The sequence below is a fragment of the Chiloscyllium plagiosum genome, unplaced genomic scaffold (assembly GCF_037043375.1).
Source record: "Chiloscyllium plagiosum isolate Xiang-an unplaced genomic scaffold, Cpla_swu_hap1 HiC_scaffold_31, whole genome shotgun sequence".
In the NCBI taxonomy this organism is placed as follows: Eukaryota; Metazoa; Chordata; class Chondrichthyes; order Orectolobiformes; family Hemiscylliidae; genus Chiloscyllium; species Chiloscyllium plagiosum.
Window position 1 is genome coordinate 32,273,186 of NW_028270169.1, and position 15,920 is coordinate 32,289,105.

Below are 15,920 nucleotides of genomic sequence, written 5' to 3' on the forward strand. Positions count from 1 at the left end.
GTGATATCCTTCCACACTCTGGATTGAAGCTCTCCTGGTTCAGGAGACATTGGCTCTCCTTTGCTGGGTTATAAATTGTTCCCATCCTCAGGCTTACTACTATTTCTGGCATTCTTAAAAGCCACTTCCTTTGATCTCTTTCACAGCTCATTTACCTTTCCCTTTAGGTATTTGTGTCATAGAGGAATTTGTTCATGAAATATAGTGGTTCAATTTCTAAATTGCATTCCTTTTTAAAAGGAGAAGTCACCAAGATATTGAGAAATCACTGCACATTCTAAACCACGTGTGTGTTTAGTCACAATCAGACATGGGAATGTTTACTATTTCCACATACATTCACTCCAATCTGCAAAGTTTACATGACTCAGCACTGTTGTCTCTCAGCATTTGTGTGGGTTCATGTGGACTTAATTTCTTTCATTAGAACTTGAATTCAGCAGCAAGGCATAGAAAATTGGTTACAGCACAGAAAAAGGCTATTCAACCCCCTGTCCATACCAACTCCCTGCAAGAGCATTTCAGCTGGTCCCACTGCCCCACCCTTTCCCCGTGGTCTTGGATTGTTTTTACTCATCAGATAATTACCCATTTCCCTATTGAAAGCTACAATTTAAATTTGCCACCCCCATGCTCTTGGCTGAGTTCCAGTTTCATAGCAACCTTGACTTCCAATACCATACCCAAGTGTCCATGGTTCACATGAACTATAGGAATGAGCATTGGCTGACTCTTCATCCACTACAGGCATTACAGCTGAATCTGCTTCTTGTGTAAACTTTCAGCAGCTGTTATATGAACACAATCTCTCCTCATGTTAGTGCCTGTCCCAGCTTAGGCTCACTGTAACCAGCTGTAGATTCTTGGCTGAAGAGACATCTCAATGAATGATTTGGCTGATGCAATTGCGAATTGTGTAAAGAAAGTTTTTAGTTGATTCTGTCTCACAGCAATGCTTCATTTTCAATAAAGCGCCAGTGCATAAGTTGAAGGTTCAGTGCAATTTTTACTGATTTGGATGATATCACGTGCACTGGTAAAATTGATAATTTGCCAGCAGCCCTTGTGTATCTGTATCCAACCAACTCACTCAATATGACAACGTTTGAAAGACATCAATCCCCATATCTGGTTTCCTATTGAAGTGAACTTTTTATTTTCTATTTTACAGTGCTCTGGATTTTTAATGAGTCTTAAAGGACTGCCAAGCACATACAATAAGGATTTGCAGGTATACAGGATCTGATTCAGGATATTCACTCTACTTCAGTAAAGTTGCAGACATTTGTATAACTTGGTTTAATTCTTCAATATCTATATGGACTTTACAGTGATATTTAAAGATGAAATTTAGTGTTTAAATATAATGTCAAAGAAATATTTTAGGTAAATGTTTCATAATATCTCATAGAGCTCTTTCATATTCTAAATACCAAACTTTGACCGATTCTGTCTTGGTTCCCTCACCACATACTGGAGACCCAGTCTAGCAACTAGGTCCTTTAGGACTTGACCAGCTCGATTAGTAGTGCTGCTGTTGAGTCACCCTTGGTGGGTAGACATTAAAATCCCCCATCCAGGTGTACATTTTGTATCCTTGTCACCCTCGGGGTTTCCTCCAAGTGCTGCTCAACATGAGGTGAGCACTGATTCATCAGCTGATGGTGGACAGTGGTGGGGCGGTGCAGTACATGCTAATTAGCAGAAGCTTTCCTTGCACATGTTTGACCTGATGCCATGAAACTTTCCAGGATCAGAGTCAGTGTTGTGGGCTCCTGGGGCAACTGCCAACCCCACCGCAAATGGATATCACACCACTGCCACCTCTGATGGATTTGTCACACTAGTGGGACAGGACATACCCAGGGATGGTGATGGTGTTTCCTGAGCCATTGTGTGTAAGGTATGATTCAGTGTGTATGACTGTCTGTGAAACAACTCTCCCAATTTTGGCACTAGCCCAAATTCCACTCTCCTGTGCTGTGCTTAAAGCCATTTCCTGTGTATCAGCAATATATTGACCAGTCTGGGGAGGAAATTAGGATGAGGAAGGATAGAAGTACAGAAGGAAATTCCCCCTTTAAAAATTGTAAGAATCTGGTTGTCTTTTACAGGAAGACAAGGAGGCAATGTTTGAAGCCATTGATGCAGTCACTGCAGTACTGCAAGTAGCATCAGGTGTATTCTCTACACTAAAGGTAATGGTCTCTTCCTTTTGCTCTTTCTGTCATCCTCAACACTTGCCTTTCCACCTATTTCTGTGTCATTCCCAAATTTGGCGATAGTACATTGACTTCCCTTATCCAAGTCATTAACATAAACAGTAAAAACAAATTGTGGTGCTTGCAGTAATCCCTGTGGCCCTCCACCAGTAACAAGTTGCCATCCTAAAATTGTCCCCCCTTGTCCCTCCCCCCACTATTAGTTAGCCAATCCTCTACCAATGCTGATGTAACACAACCAACATTATGGACTCTTATTAAATAACCTTGGTTGCCCCAAATGTATATTGTATCATATCAGACTTGTCTGACTCATTTGCCCCCCACCCTACCCCATGTATTTTGGGCATTGTTGTCGAGGTGCTACATTATGCTTGGGAAAATATTTTAATTTTTTATTAAATATTTCTAGAAATCAGGAACAAACATCTTATGTTGAGAATATTAATCAAGTCCTTGACAGTCTTCTAGTTCTAATGTTTTTTAATCATCATTTCAAATTTACTTGAGGCTAATATCTTATGTGAATGGTGTGGGAGGAACCTTTGACCCCCTCACCCCTTGGAGAAGATACTTCCATTAATCGTGTATGATGCGACTTTTCCTTGAAGGTTCATGAAGACGCCATGAGGAAGGCTTTGAGCTCAGACATGCTAGCTACTGATCTGGCCTATTACTTGGTTCGAAAGAAAGTGAGTATTTATTCGATATGTGAAAGCTGAAGCTGTGTGTCCTTTTTAAATGCCCAAAAGCGATACTCAGTGAATTTAGCAGCTGTCTACATCCAGCAATTGGTATTCTTTGAGCAAGAAAGACATTGCAGTTTAGGAAGGAAACCAGTCAATAACAATGTTGAGAAAGTTAAGTTCATCTGCTCTTTGCATTGGTCAATTCCAAACAATTCTGTTTACAATCAGCTAATGCATCGCAGCTTAGAGCTCTTAGTTTTACCATCGTGCTGTTATATCAGGAGCCACTGAATATCTAGTACAGTAAAATGAGTAGTTGCCTCTCAGTTTTTGATTTGAATATTAAGATTCGCTGCTTTGCTGTACAACTCTGTTCTACTCCACAGAACTGTCTATTTGATCAGCCTCTTACTGAGGATGATTGTGATTAGTTTGCATAATCTCTTATAATATATCCAATCTACTTCATTAGAATAATTACTGTGACTAATTAACAAATACACAAGTCACAAAGTTATTTCTTTCTCAAAAGGGTTACTCCATGCCAATTTTAATTAAGAAATTTTTAAAATATTATCAATTCCATTAACAAACTTGGTGTGTGCATCTATGTTCCATATGCCTTTAGGCTTTTCTGAATACACAGATTCCTCTGTTCCTCACGCCATTTGATGGTACCTCAGGAGTGATATAGACTAAAATCTACTAACTCTTTGTTTTTACATAAAATAATCCCTAGAAATACAGATTCAGATGGATTGTTTATCATGCATTAAGTAAATTATTACAGGGATCTAATCGGTTTCAATGATTCAGAATTTTCAGCTCAGGCTGGTTAACACTCTCTTATTCTAGTTTCTAAAGTTACTCTGAATGGAAGTGTGCTACCTAGTCTTGTTAAATACCACAAAAAGTCCACAAGTGATGGTGACATTATTGTACATTTATAGTTAGAAATTCCCCAATTATTTAAACGTGTGTGTATGTGCACACGTGCCTGCTCGCATGGGCATATCCTTTAGTTATGTTTGTGATTACACCTGAATTCTTGACTACATTTGTTTCACTGTAGATGCCATTTAGAGACGCTCACAGTGCTTCTGGAAGAGCTGTCTATTTGGCAGAAAAGAAAGGTATTGAAGTAAAAGATCTGTCCTTGGCTGATTTGAAGACCATTAGGTATGCATTATCAATCTATTGAATTTGCCTTTATTGGTAAGAATAGATATCAATACATCGAAAAGTAGTAAGTCCCAATGAGTTCACTGTTCATGTTAGAACATCTTCAATATTATTCCTTGGTATTAAAGAATGGAGACAGTAAACATGTGTAAGAGGGTAATGTGAGGAGCGAATGGGGTAGCCTAAGGGTGGGTAGGCAGTTAATGCTGTGCAGCTGTTTTAGGCAGAGAAGGAGCAGCAGCAAGTCCAGGATAGGCTGAAACAGTGCTGGTGAAAACATTTTGTATGAAAGTACGGGAGTGATGAGAAAAAGGTGGAACACCATCAGTAGGGAGAGGATAAAAATGAACTATTTTCAATGTTTCTTGTTTGCATCTGACCATTGCAATTCGAGAAACAATGGATGCCTGAAAGCAAACTGAATGCTTTTCCATTGTATTCGAAGGGATAACTTGTTTATTAGTTTTCCTAATACTTATTTAGATCTACTGTGGGAAAAGTATATCGATGGTGCTTTTATACCTATAAATTGGTATTGTTTCAAACAATTAGCATAGCTTAAGGTTTATTGGCTAAAGATCTTATTTTGTATTTATTTGTAAGTATCACAATAAGGAAGGAAATAATTTTAGATTTAAGGCACAAAATAGGCTGTTCCAATATTGGAAAATCTTTGTACACTCAATGAAAAGTTTTACAATTCATTTGAATTCTCTCTGTTCTTTGTGTGCCCACTGTAGTATAATTTTGCCATTTAAAATGGGGATATAGGTGTGAAATTAAACAGAAAGAGACCATCTAGAGTAATTCCAATGATGGTTTAGGGCAAGCGTGCGTTGAGCTTTTGCCATAAGTGTTTGGTTCACGTTACTTTGCATTGTATATTGAAACAAAAGTGTTTGATAAAATGAGTTATTTTTCTATAAAGCCCTCTGTTTGAGACCGATGTGTCAAAGGTATGGAGTTACGAGAACAGCGTGGAGCAGTATGCAGCAGCTGGTGGCACTGCACGCAGTAGTGTGACTTCGCAGATCGAGCAACTGAGAGCATGGCTAAAAGGAAGACAGAGCACTTAAAAGAAGACAGAGCATGTTTGTGCCAGCAGTAGATGACTTGATCATCCAAGAAATTTGTATCAGATGTACATCAAATCTTTCCAGCTATTAAATATGGGCAAAGTTCTACTGGGGGAGAAACTGCTGCTAAATAGCAAATGTTTTTAATTGAGGTGAAATTGAGCTGGCAAGTTGCTGTGGCCTTAGTGTCAAATTGAGTATTGATAATTGACAATGGATTGAGCTGAAATCTACATTTAAACTGGGGCATGTTTATATTGATAAAGATTAGACTATGCTACTGTATTCTAGTATCATTCATAATTGATCTCTATGATAAAAGCTTCCTCAAAATAAACCTTGATGGGATAGTCTGAGACTGATTTCAGTGTGCTACACAGACATGCACTTCCAGCTTAATCTCTGGCTCAGCCAACTATTATTGCCCATTGGGAGTGAACGATGAATCTCAAACTGATGCAGTTATTAACCATTTTGAGAATGCAGATATCCATCCTGGTTTAATGCTCGAATGCTGCTTTATATGTGGGCTGCTGTTAACAATGTCCTGTTCATTTTGAGGATGGTTTTTACAATAGGCACAATGGGCAAGTCGGGGTATAATAGTTAATATAAACTGAAGCATTGATAAGCACCCTCACACAGATTGTAACCAAGGACAGCTACAGGAATCCATCTGCACTTTCTTTTGAAAATAATTTCAAACCAGCTTTTCTTATTTCTTGTCATATTACTGTTTACCTCACTGCTGAGAGAAAGATCACCATCTATGCTATAGGGATACCTATTCTCTATGGTTAAAATGCTAGAATATCAGTAGCAGGGGATTCAAATGTGTAGCACAAAGCAGTGGAAAACACCTGGAGCAAATAAAAAAAAAACAGAACCTTTTATACGTTTAACATTATTGAGTGCTGCAGTGAATGCATTTTAAAGACAAAGGTAGGTCCATTTGATCTGTTTTTTTTTAAAAGAAAGGCCAACTATATAGTCTCTACATAGTGTCATGGTGACCTAATGCCTGATCTCTGCCTGGATTCTGTTGAAACCATTCTATCAGGTTAAAAATTACACAGCACCAGGTTATAGTCCAACAGATTTATTTGGAAGCACATAACCTGGTTGGACTATAACCTGGTGTTTTGTGACTTTTAACTTTGCACAACCCAGTCCAACACTGGCACCTCCAAATCATTCTATCAGGTGGCAGTGTAGGTCTTTTGGCCAATGATCCATTTCACAGCAAAATCTATTTAGTCCACCTCTGTTTTTCTCAAGTCTTGTTACCCATTTCAGAATTACGTTGACAGAAACTGGAGATCAGGTTGACTATCCATCCGAGGAGGATTTGTGGTCCAAGTCAAGGACTAGTAACAGTTGCACAGCAGATTGTTCAGTTGGACGAAGTCTCAAAATTGCTGTTCACAAACATGGTTTTCATAGAATGCTGCCAGTGCAAAAAGAGGCCACTCAGCCCACTATGTCTGCATTGACCTTCCGAAGAACCACCACCCTATCCCCACACTTATCATCGCAATTTACCTAGCCTATACATCTCTGGACACTATGGGCAATTTAGCATGGAGGAAGAGCGCCTCATCTTCTGCATAGGAACCCTCCAACCACACGGGATCAATATAGATTTCTCCAGCTTCCTCATTTCCCCTCCCCCCATCTTATCTCAGTCCCAACCCCCGGATTCAGCACCACCCTGTTGACCTGCAATCTTCTTCCCGATCTCTCCGCCCCCACCCCCTCTCCAGCCTATCACCATCACCCTCAACCTCACCTCCTTCCACCTATTGTATTCCCAGCGCCCCCCCCCCAAATTCCCTCCTCCCCCCCCCCCCCCCCCACCTTTTATCTCAGCCCGCTTGGCACACCAGCCTCATTCCTGAAGAAGGGCTTATGCCCAAAACGTCGATTCTCCTGCTCCTTGGATGCTGCCTGGCCTGCTGTGTTTTTCCAGCACCACTTTTTCAACTCTGGTCTCCAGCATCTGCAGTCCTCACTTTCTCCCAATTTAGCATAGCTACTTCACCTAACCTCCAAATCTGGTTTCTTCTCACAATCCAGAGTACCTGGTGGAAACCCTGCAGACACAGGGAGAACAGGAAACTACGTACAGATGGTCACCCAAGACTGCATCAAACCCAGGTCCCTGGCACTGTGAGGCAGCAGTGCTAACCAGTGAGCCACCATACCAATATCTTCCATTCAGCCAGTGTCTTTCAAATCCTATCACAACCTATGAGTTAATTTTCAAATTTAGCTAATATTATAGGTACATTTACACAAATCAAAGTTGCACCAGAAAATGAGATTTGTGTTTTGGAGGTGTTCATTGATGGATGAAGTTTCACTACAAAAGCCCTGTGCTGCTTCAACAGAACTGTGGGATTTTAAATGCACCTGAATTGGCAGATAGAATATTTATTTAACCTGAACTAAGCTCCAAATAATTTTCCCTTTGCCATGACGTTACCCATATATTTTCCTTTCAATAAGAAGACACTTGGGTGACAAAGAAATATTAATATTAATCTTGATTTTAATGGAACAAACATTAATTATCTCTCTTGTTCTAGGATCAGTTTCGAGCTTTATGTTTAACGTAACAATAACTGGTGGAATGGATTATGTCAATTGTCTCCTAAATAGATTTGCCTCCAACTTTGCCTACACCTATTTACTAATCTAACTTATTGTTGAAAACCATCCATAAGAAAAGAAATCTCTCAGTGAAAGTGTAATTTGTGATGTGAGAGAAGAGACTTTCCGATTCTAGTCTTCTTGTAATGGAGGTTTAAGCATGCACTGTGACCCTTTTGCTCTCTTGGAGTCAACCCTAATGGAAGATATAAAGGTCCAGGTATAGTTTGAGGCAGAAATGGACAAGAAGCCCAGTGTTTCACTGATCCAGCAATGGAATTGGTCAGCATTCCCCCCTGCCAACTAAAAGAGCATAAGCTGTTTGTTTGCAACTTGTTAGAAGTTTACCATGGGTGCAAGCAGTACAATCCACTTTAAAATTCTTTGATCGATGGTAATGCATACAGTAACTTACAGCTCAGTACACCTTTTACCTTACCAGCTCTAATGTAATGGCCCCACCAGACACTTCTTTCCACACTCTGTGCTTTGAGTCCCCTTGATCTTCTCCTCCATCACCTCTGTCAAGTTATTTAAATAACCTGCCCTTTAAAAATTGAGAAAGTAGCAAGCCAGTGACTGAGTTTTAAAAAAGTGCGTACAGTTTCAGTAGCTGTTTTTTAATATATCCCAAGTTATACCTTTATAGTTAATAATCATATTATTACAGCTTGGCTGCTTTCCACACCACCTCATTATCATGGGTGAGTGGTCAGGAGGTGGGGGCTGTATATTCACCATGTTATTGGCAGCTGAAACAGGGTTTTAAAGGATTTTGTGTCCTTGATGAGGAGTTAATTTTTCTTTATATAAAAGGGATTAAGCATATGAATGGATGTAAATATATTGAATGATTTTTGGATTAGGGTTTTTAATATAGTGATATCTGAAGTAGATAACTAGTGTATTGTATTTCATGTCAGTGAGGCTCCTGCCTTTGTGGATACTGGAAGAGGTAGTGTAAAGTGTGGGGAGGCACGTTTTAGTAGGAGTGGCACTAGGTTAGCACAGGGCTATATGGTGGTGGGTGTGGGGGATGAATTGGCATTAACTTGGCTATCTGGTGCCAATATGGGATCACAGGGGTTGGTGGGAGGACATTATCGTGATTGTGTTTGCTTCCACAAGCTTACCAATCTGAAACAAGGTCAGGTATCCTAAACACTGCTTGTTTCAAGAGGTGCTAGAGGGTTGCTGAGTAGATGGAGTTGTCACAGAGGTTCACTGACTTTCATAGGAAAGTTCAACTACACACCGTTACGCAACCTTCTGCAAACTCAATTGTGCACTGGCTGCTGGTCACATGTTCTACATCCTGCATACTTACTCATTCCTGATGAAGAGCTTTTGCCCAAAATGTCGATTTTCCTGCTCCTTGGATGCTGTCTGAACTGCTGTGCTTTTCCAGCACCACTCTAATCCAGAATCTGGTTTCCAGCATCTGCAGTCATTGTCTTAACTCTTTTTACATGCTTACTCGCTACCATATTCCCTCTTAAAGTGATGACATGATAGTTATGAGTTGGCACTAATTTGACATAGTGAATTGGGAGGTCCATGATGGTGTCTGGGAACATAGTTTGACAAGAGTCGACATGTATCGGCATAAGGAATGGCTCAGGGGTGAGGTTCAAAGGGCCTAATATTTAACAAAGCAACTGGAAGGAATACTTACAGACCAAGTTGTATTTGGGAATTGGCTTGCTTTGGCATTTAATGGTCCCTGAGGCCAACTCCAATCTGAATGCAGGAATTCCCTAACCCTCCCTTAAACCCCAGGACAAAGATCCTGCTATTAGGAGCACCTTTCCTGGGGTGGATGCAGCAAGCTGGGAATTTTCCTGATGGCACAACACCACTGAAGCAAAAATCCAGGCCCATAATTTGGAAACATTTGTAATTAATTAAATTTCACGCTGTTAATTGTCAGGTTGGTCATATTATTAAGAGATTATATAGTTTTAACTGCCTTTTTTAATTTGTATGGACATTAAATGCACTGACTAAATTAACTTGGACACATTGGTAATCTACACAAGTTGAGTTCTGAAATTCCATTAATACAACAGAGTTAGGAAGGGTGCACTGATCCCTTTCCTTATTCCACTCCTCCACTGGTCACACCATCACACTGTAATTTGAATTTAAAAAGGAATGATTTTTTCTTTCATGAAGTTATGCTGACTCTGTTTGACTTTATCACCACATCTTCAGATGTGTCTAGAGCTGTTCCTGGCATGCCCTCCTGCACTCTCCATTGAGCTAGGGTTGACCCTCTGGCTGCATGGGGGATAATGCCGGGCCATGAGGTTACAGGTTTGCTGGATCACAATTCTGCTGCTGTTGATGGCCCTCAGAGTGTCCTGGATGCACAGGTTGCTAGATGTATTTGAAGTCTGTCTAGTGCCACACAGCATGATGGAGGTTATTCTAAAGTGAAGTTGGGACTTTGTCTCCACAAGGACTGTGGTGGTCACTCTTATCAGTACAGTCATGGACAGATGCATCTGCAGCTGGTACATTGGTAAAGATGAGGTCAAGTATGCTTTTCCTTAATGCGCATTCCCTCACCACCTGCTGCAGACCCAGTATAGCAGCTGCATTCTTTAGGACTGACCAGCTCAATCAGTAGTGCTGCTACTGAACCATGTCTGGTGGTGGACATTGAAATCCCCCATCCAGAGTCAATTTTGTGACCTTGTCATCCTCAAAGCTTCCAAGTGTTGTTCAAACTGGGGGAGTACTGATTCATCAGCCGAGGGAGGATGGTGTGTGGTAATTTCTTTGGAGTAGGGTGTTTCTTTGGAGAAAGTGAGGACTGCAGATGCTGAGATGCTGGAAAAGCGCAGCAGGTCAGGCAGCATCCAAGGAGCAGGAGAATCGACGTTTTGGGCATAAGCCTTTCTTCAGGGTGTTTCTTTGCCCATGTTTAACTTGAAGCCATGAGACCTCATGGAGTCCAGAGTCAGTGTTGAGGACTCCCAGAGCAATTCGCCCCTAACTGAATACTGCTGTGCTGCCACCTTTGCTGGGTCCTGCTGGTGGGACAGGACATATGCAGGATGGTGGTGGTGGTGCCTGAGACATTATCAGTAAGATATAATTCCGTGAGTATCACTACATCAGGCTGTTACTTGACTAGTCTGTGAGACACCTCTCCCAATGTTAGCACTAGCCCCCAGATATTAGTGAGGAGGACTTTGTAGGGTTGACAGGATTGATATTAGTGCATTACACTGACCACAATTAAACAGGTTATAATTTTTGTTTCACCTGCTTGATCATTGTACGTAAGTATTTTACAGCAATTGATTGTAATTTAAACTCAATTTTACATGGGGTGTTTTCCTGGATGGTAATGGCTGGCTGAATTGCATTTCTGGTGACAGTGGTTTGGACTTGAAATTCTCCTTTGCAAATGTTCCACTTATGACGAGGTTTTCCAGTGCATTTACAACTCTCAAACTTTGATGAGAGAGATTTCATGGAAGAGAGAGATGTCGCACTAAACAAGTTACCTCTGACTATGTTCAAATCCAATAGTTTTATGACACCTACAAACTGTGTCATGTGACCTCACTTTGAAAATATCGTAGACTTGGCGACTTCAGTCAAACAGGTGTGTCCTTTGTAAAGGCAACATTATAATTTCTGTAGCCAAAGTACTCTTACAAAAAAAATTCAAGATCTGGATACAAGTCCAATAATATCCAAAAATGATAGTTAATGATAATGCAGCTTCATAACAATTATTTGGATGATACAAAGAGATGTTTCTCAGTTGAAAATAGGAACTTGATTTATTAAATTCTTTGTTGATGTTGACACTAGTGAACTTAAATGGAGCAGGTCAATATGTTTGGCAATTGCTCTGGAAATATGTTGACTAAGAAAGGTTGGGCATTAAACAGATAAATCTTGAAATGATTAGTTTTAATCTTTTAATTCTAATCTTGATAGGATAAGTACTTAAATATCACCAAACACTATCCAATTAAGATTTAGATAAATATTTAACTATGAAAAGCAGCAGTGCAAAGCTTTGGTCAACTTTATGTTATTAACAATTGGAGCTAGTGCACCTTGCTAAATATCTGACAAATTAAAACACTTGCTGCTATCAGGGTTGAGCTTCATTTTGGAAGTATCCACCTCATGTTGTTACAACACGGGGTAAACCCTTCTGCTAATTAAACCAAACACAGAAAAGCTCACTTCAACTCGTAATCTGTTAAAGTATGAGTTACAGAAAACTACCCAAATTCCACCATTAAAAGGAAAAAAATAACAACTTTAAAGAAAACATTAAAGAACAACTATCTACTAATGAAAACCTTTCTCTTAAAAAAATTGTTATCTACCTCCCATTCTATAACAATACTCTGACCTGATAAAGCTCCTATTAAATTTACAGGAAATCAATTTCAAAGCCAGTTGTCATTTCGGGTGTTGAACTTCGTCTATTTGTAGATTCCCCTGGGTCATCTTCGGTCTTCTGCTGCACAGATGTTTCATATGAAACAAGTACCTTTCAGAGAGAAAGGTTGCGGGCAGTTGTTCAAATGGCGGATGGTGCTCTTTCTATAACTAACTGTCCAGAATGCCTGCTTTTTATACCCCAAACCATCAGATCATCTCATTAGTTTGATGTTGTCAAAACAGTAAAATTCAAATTCAATTGGGTTTTAGTATCTTAGGGCATAATTTAAACTGGTTGAATTAGAATTGGTGTGAAAACAACTCAGCATCTGAGTTACAGCTCAAATGTGACACCTTCAAATTGTCCAGTCCACTTTGAGCCTGCAGTCAGTCACATGATAAGTGTCTGCATTCATTCTCCCTTAAAAGGTATAGTACGTGCCTTCAACTTCACAACACAACAGTAATCAAAGCATAAAAGAGATTTTTTGATAATCAATGTTTCAGTATACATTTCTGTAGTAATAAGAAAATAAAGATTATAAGAACTAACAGGAACAGAAATATGCCATTTAAGTATTTGAGACTAACATTCAATATCAAGGGATGGTGTATGATGGTGATGATTCCATATATCAGTCAGTGTCCAAACCTAGGAATACTTCTGGTTAACACCAATCCGTCAATCTCAATTTTAAAATTAACTGCTGGAGTACAATTGGTTTTGATAGTTCTGTTTCAGCGAGAAGAATATTACATAATAGCAGCACCATTTAAATGAATGGGGCCAGAATTGCGTTCCAACCAATACAGATAAGGAAAATTCACATTCTGTAAATAATGGTCTAAATTCTTCAAATTGTTTTATAGCCAATTCACATTAAAGAAATGTGCATTATAGCAGAACCAACTCTATTATCGACCACTGTTTGTAGGAGAGTTCCAAACATTTACCATCTTTTCATTGTCACATGCTTCCTATCTTCACTCCTGCATGGTGGGTCTCCAATTTTTCGACCAGGGATGGAAGTTTTCCCAAAAATCAGTTAAATTTAAATTCATAGATGGTTTCTCTCAGTATACTTTAGTGAGTTTCTCATACCATTTTCCACTGTTCACATCATTCAGTATGCACCATGTTTGATAGCACCATTCACGCTATCTTAGGCTCAGCAGCAATAGATAGAATATCCCAGTAACAGTGAATACCTATGTATCCCAACATTAATATCATATTTAAATCCCAGTTGTGCACCAGTTCAAACACTATAAGCCAAGAAATGCCCTTTACCATAAAGGCAGTGGGAAGAATTGCCTCAGAAACGGCCAACAAGGCAAATTTGAACATTACTAGAGGTCCTGATGTATGGAGTGGTGTGGAGTAAGGTCATCCTGTTTCCTAAGGGAGACATCAGTGCCAGACCTTGCCAGCCTGGTCTGTAGTAACTACGTGCAGTGTCCACAGGCTGAAGGAACACTCAGAAATGCCCAAGATTAATTATCTTCACAAGGTAAGTGCCACCATCTTCTCTCGGATGCCTCACACTTGCTTAAACTTGGCTAATGCATATCCCTTCATCAAGGCTCATGTTGCACAAAGATCTTCCCTCAATTTGCCCTCAAACGCCTCATCCCCTTCCACCCCCCAATATTAACCCTGCAAGCCTCTGCACTTCCTACCCACTCACTTGGGGTAACTCACCAGCTTTCCCTAACTGCACCAACACAACAGCTATGCCAGCCACTTCCATCTCTCTCAATCCCTCCCTTTGTCTCAGGGCAGAAAGGGCTAAGATAGGCGATGCAGTGCACAACATTTTTCTCCTCATCCTTTGCAAAGAGATTTTTGAGCATGCAGGAGAGTGTCACAGGTGTGCTGAGATACCTATGGCCCATTAAACCAAGCATGATACAACCTGTTGTACTGTTTTCCCTTTAGCCTTATTGTGCTACTCCTTCCACCTCTTGTCTTCTTCAGGCACAGTAGTATCTGTACAGGCTCTGCTGTGAAGCCTTTCCAGCAAACACTTTCTCCTCCACTTCAGAGGGAAAAAAAATCACAGACCTCTATAAAAGGAAGCAGAGAGGCTGTCTCTGCCCTCCCAAACTCAGATACTAAGGCCTCGGTGGTATGTTAATTACATTAAATATAGGAGCACATTATGGTGAGCACATCACTGACACATCTCCATGGCTGGTAGGCTTCAAATTATAGAAATGTCTTGATTTATTTGAAAGATTGTATGAGCAATATACAAATAAATGATAATATGTATAATCTGAATAGATCATGCATTTTGTAAACAAAAGGTCTGACATAACACAGGTATCGAGTATTAGTAAACTGCTCAAAAAACAACAACAGGAGCTTTCAAACCCTTTGGTGAACTTGTCATGTTCCAGTTTAATACAAATTTATATTAGTCTCTTCCTCATTTTCAAATGCAAAATGAAAGAAAGACAAAGTGCCTTTTTATTGAATGATGCCAGTAATCTCTCCAAAATTGCAAAAGCCACAGCACATCAGATGTTAGGTAAAGCCAAACTTGCATCTTAAAAGCCTGGAGATTTATGGAAATGAAAACAGACTCTGGAGGACAGGTGAGAAATGCATTATTCCCAACTTTCATGATGACTTAATTGAAAGATCTTTGGGGCCCAGAGGAAGAATTCTCCTTGTCCAACACATGAGGATCAACTGCTTACCTTCAAAATGGCTAAGTGCACTCGACAAAGCAAAGCTTACAGACACTAATGACTCACCAGCTGTCGTGCTGAGGATTTGTAATCCACAACTGGCCAGCCATTCCTCTCACCAAGCTGTTCCAGTTTGGCCACAACACTTATCTATCTGACAACATGAAAAATTGCCCAAGTGTGTCCAATCGACAAAAATCTGGACCAATTCAATCCAGCCAATATCGCCCCATCTGTTTGTTCTCAATTATCAGAAAATTGCATGTCCTTGACTATGCTGTCAATCAGCACTTGCTCACTGATGCTCAGTTTGAGTTCTGCCACAATCACTCAACTCCAGACTTTATTACAGCCTTGAACAAAAGATCCAGAGGAATGTTGAGCCTGACACTGACCTTTGACATCAAGGCAGCATTTGGCCAAATTTGGTTTCAAAGAGGCTTCACAGTAGCAATCAGGTGTACACGCTCCACAGCATAGAGGAGGATGATTGTGGTTTTATGGGAGGTCAATCTCTCCCAGAACATTGCTTCAAGAATTCTTCAGGACAATGTTTTCGGTCTAAAATCTCCCCAGACTTCACAATGACATCTCATCCAGCAAATGGTCAGCATTGGGGATGTTGAACATAATTGCAGAGTCTGGTCACACTTAGATAATGAAGCAATCCATCTTCATATGCATCAGAGGAGCAACAATATTCTTCAGGATTGCTAGACAGCAAATGAGCCACACAATGTCAGACAATAACCATCTCCAACAAGACAGTCTTTAATCACATCTCCTTGAATTTCAATGGCATTGCTATTCATTATATCATTAGAATTTTAATTAAACAGTATCAAAACACTGTGGCAACATAAGCAGGTCAAATGTTGGGAGTTGAGAGAAATAACTCATCTCCTAATTTTGCAAAGCCTGTCAATCATGTACTACGTACATGTCAGCTAAGTATGAGTGCAGCTCCAACAAGTATCAAAACT

The 15,920-nt window shown here is 40.0% G+C and overlaps 1 protein-coding gene across 1 annotated transcript in view; it reads left to right on the forward strand.

Moving 5' to 3' along the window:
- Positions 1 to 5,522, forward strand: part of asl (argininosuccinate lyase) — a 39,194-nt gene extending 33,672 nt beyond the window's left edge. The window contains exons 12-16 of the mRNA XM_043718575.2: positions 1,172 to 1,231; positions 2,115 to 2,198; positions 2,834 to 2,914; positions 3,984 to 4,090; positions 5,022 to 5,522. Of these exons, the coding sequence (XP_043574510.1) occupies positions 1,172 to 1,231; positions 2,115 to 2,198; positions 2,834 to 2,914; positions 3,984 to 4,090; positions 5,022 to 5,169 (480 nt within the window). The 3' untranslated portion in view covers positions 5,170 to 5,522. The remainder of the gene's footprint in view (positions 1 to 1,171; positions 1,232 to 2,114; positions 2,199 to 2,833; positions 2,915 to 3,983; positions 4,091 to 5,021) is intronic.
- The last annotated feature ends 10,398 nt before the right edge of the window (positions 5,523 to 15,920 follow it).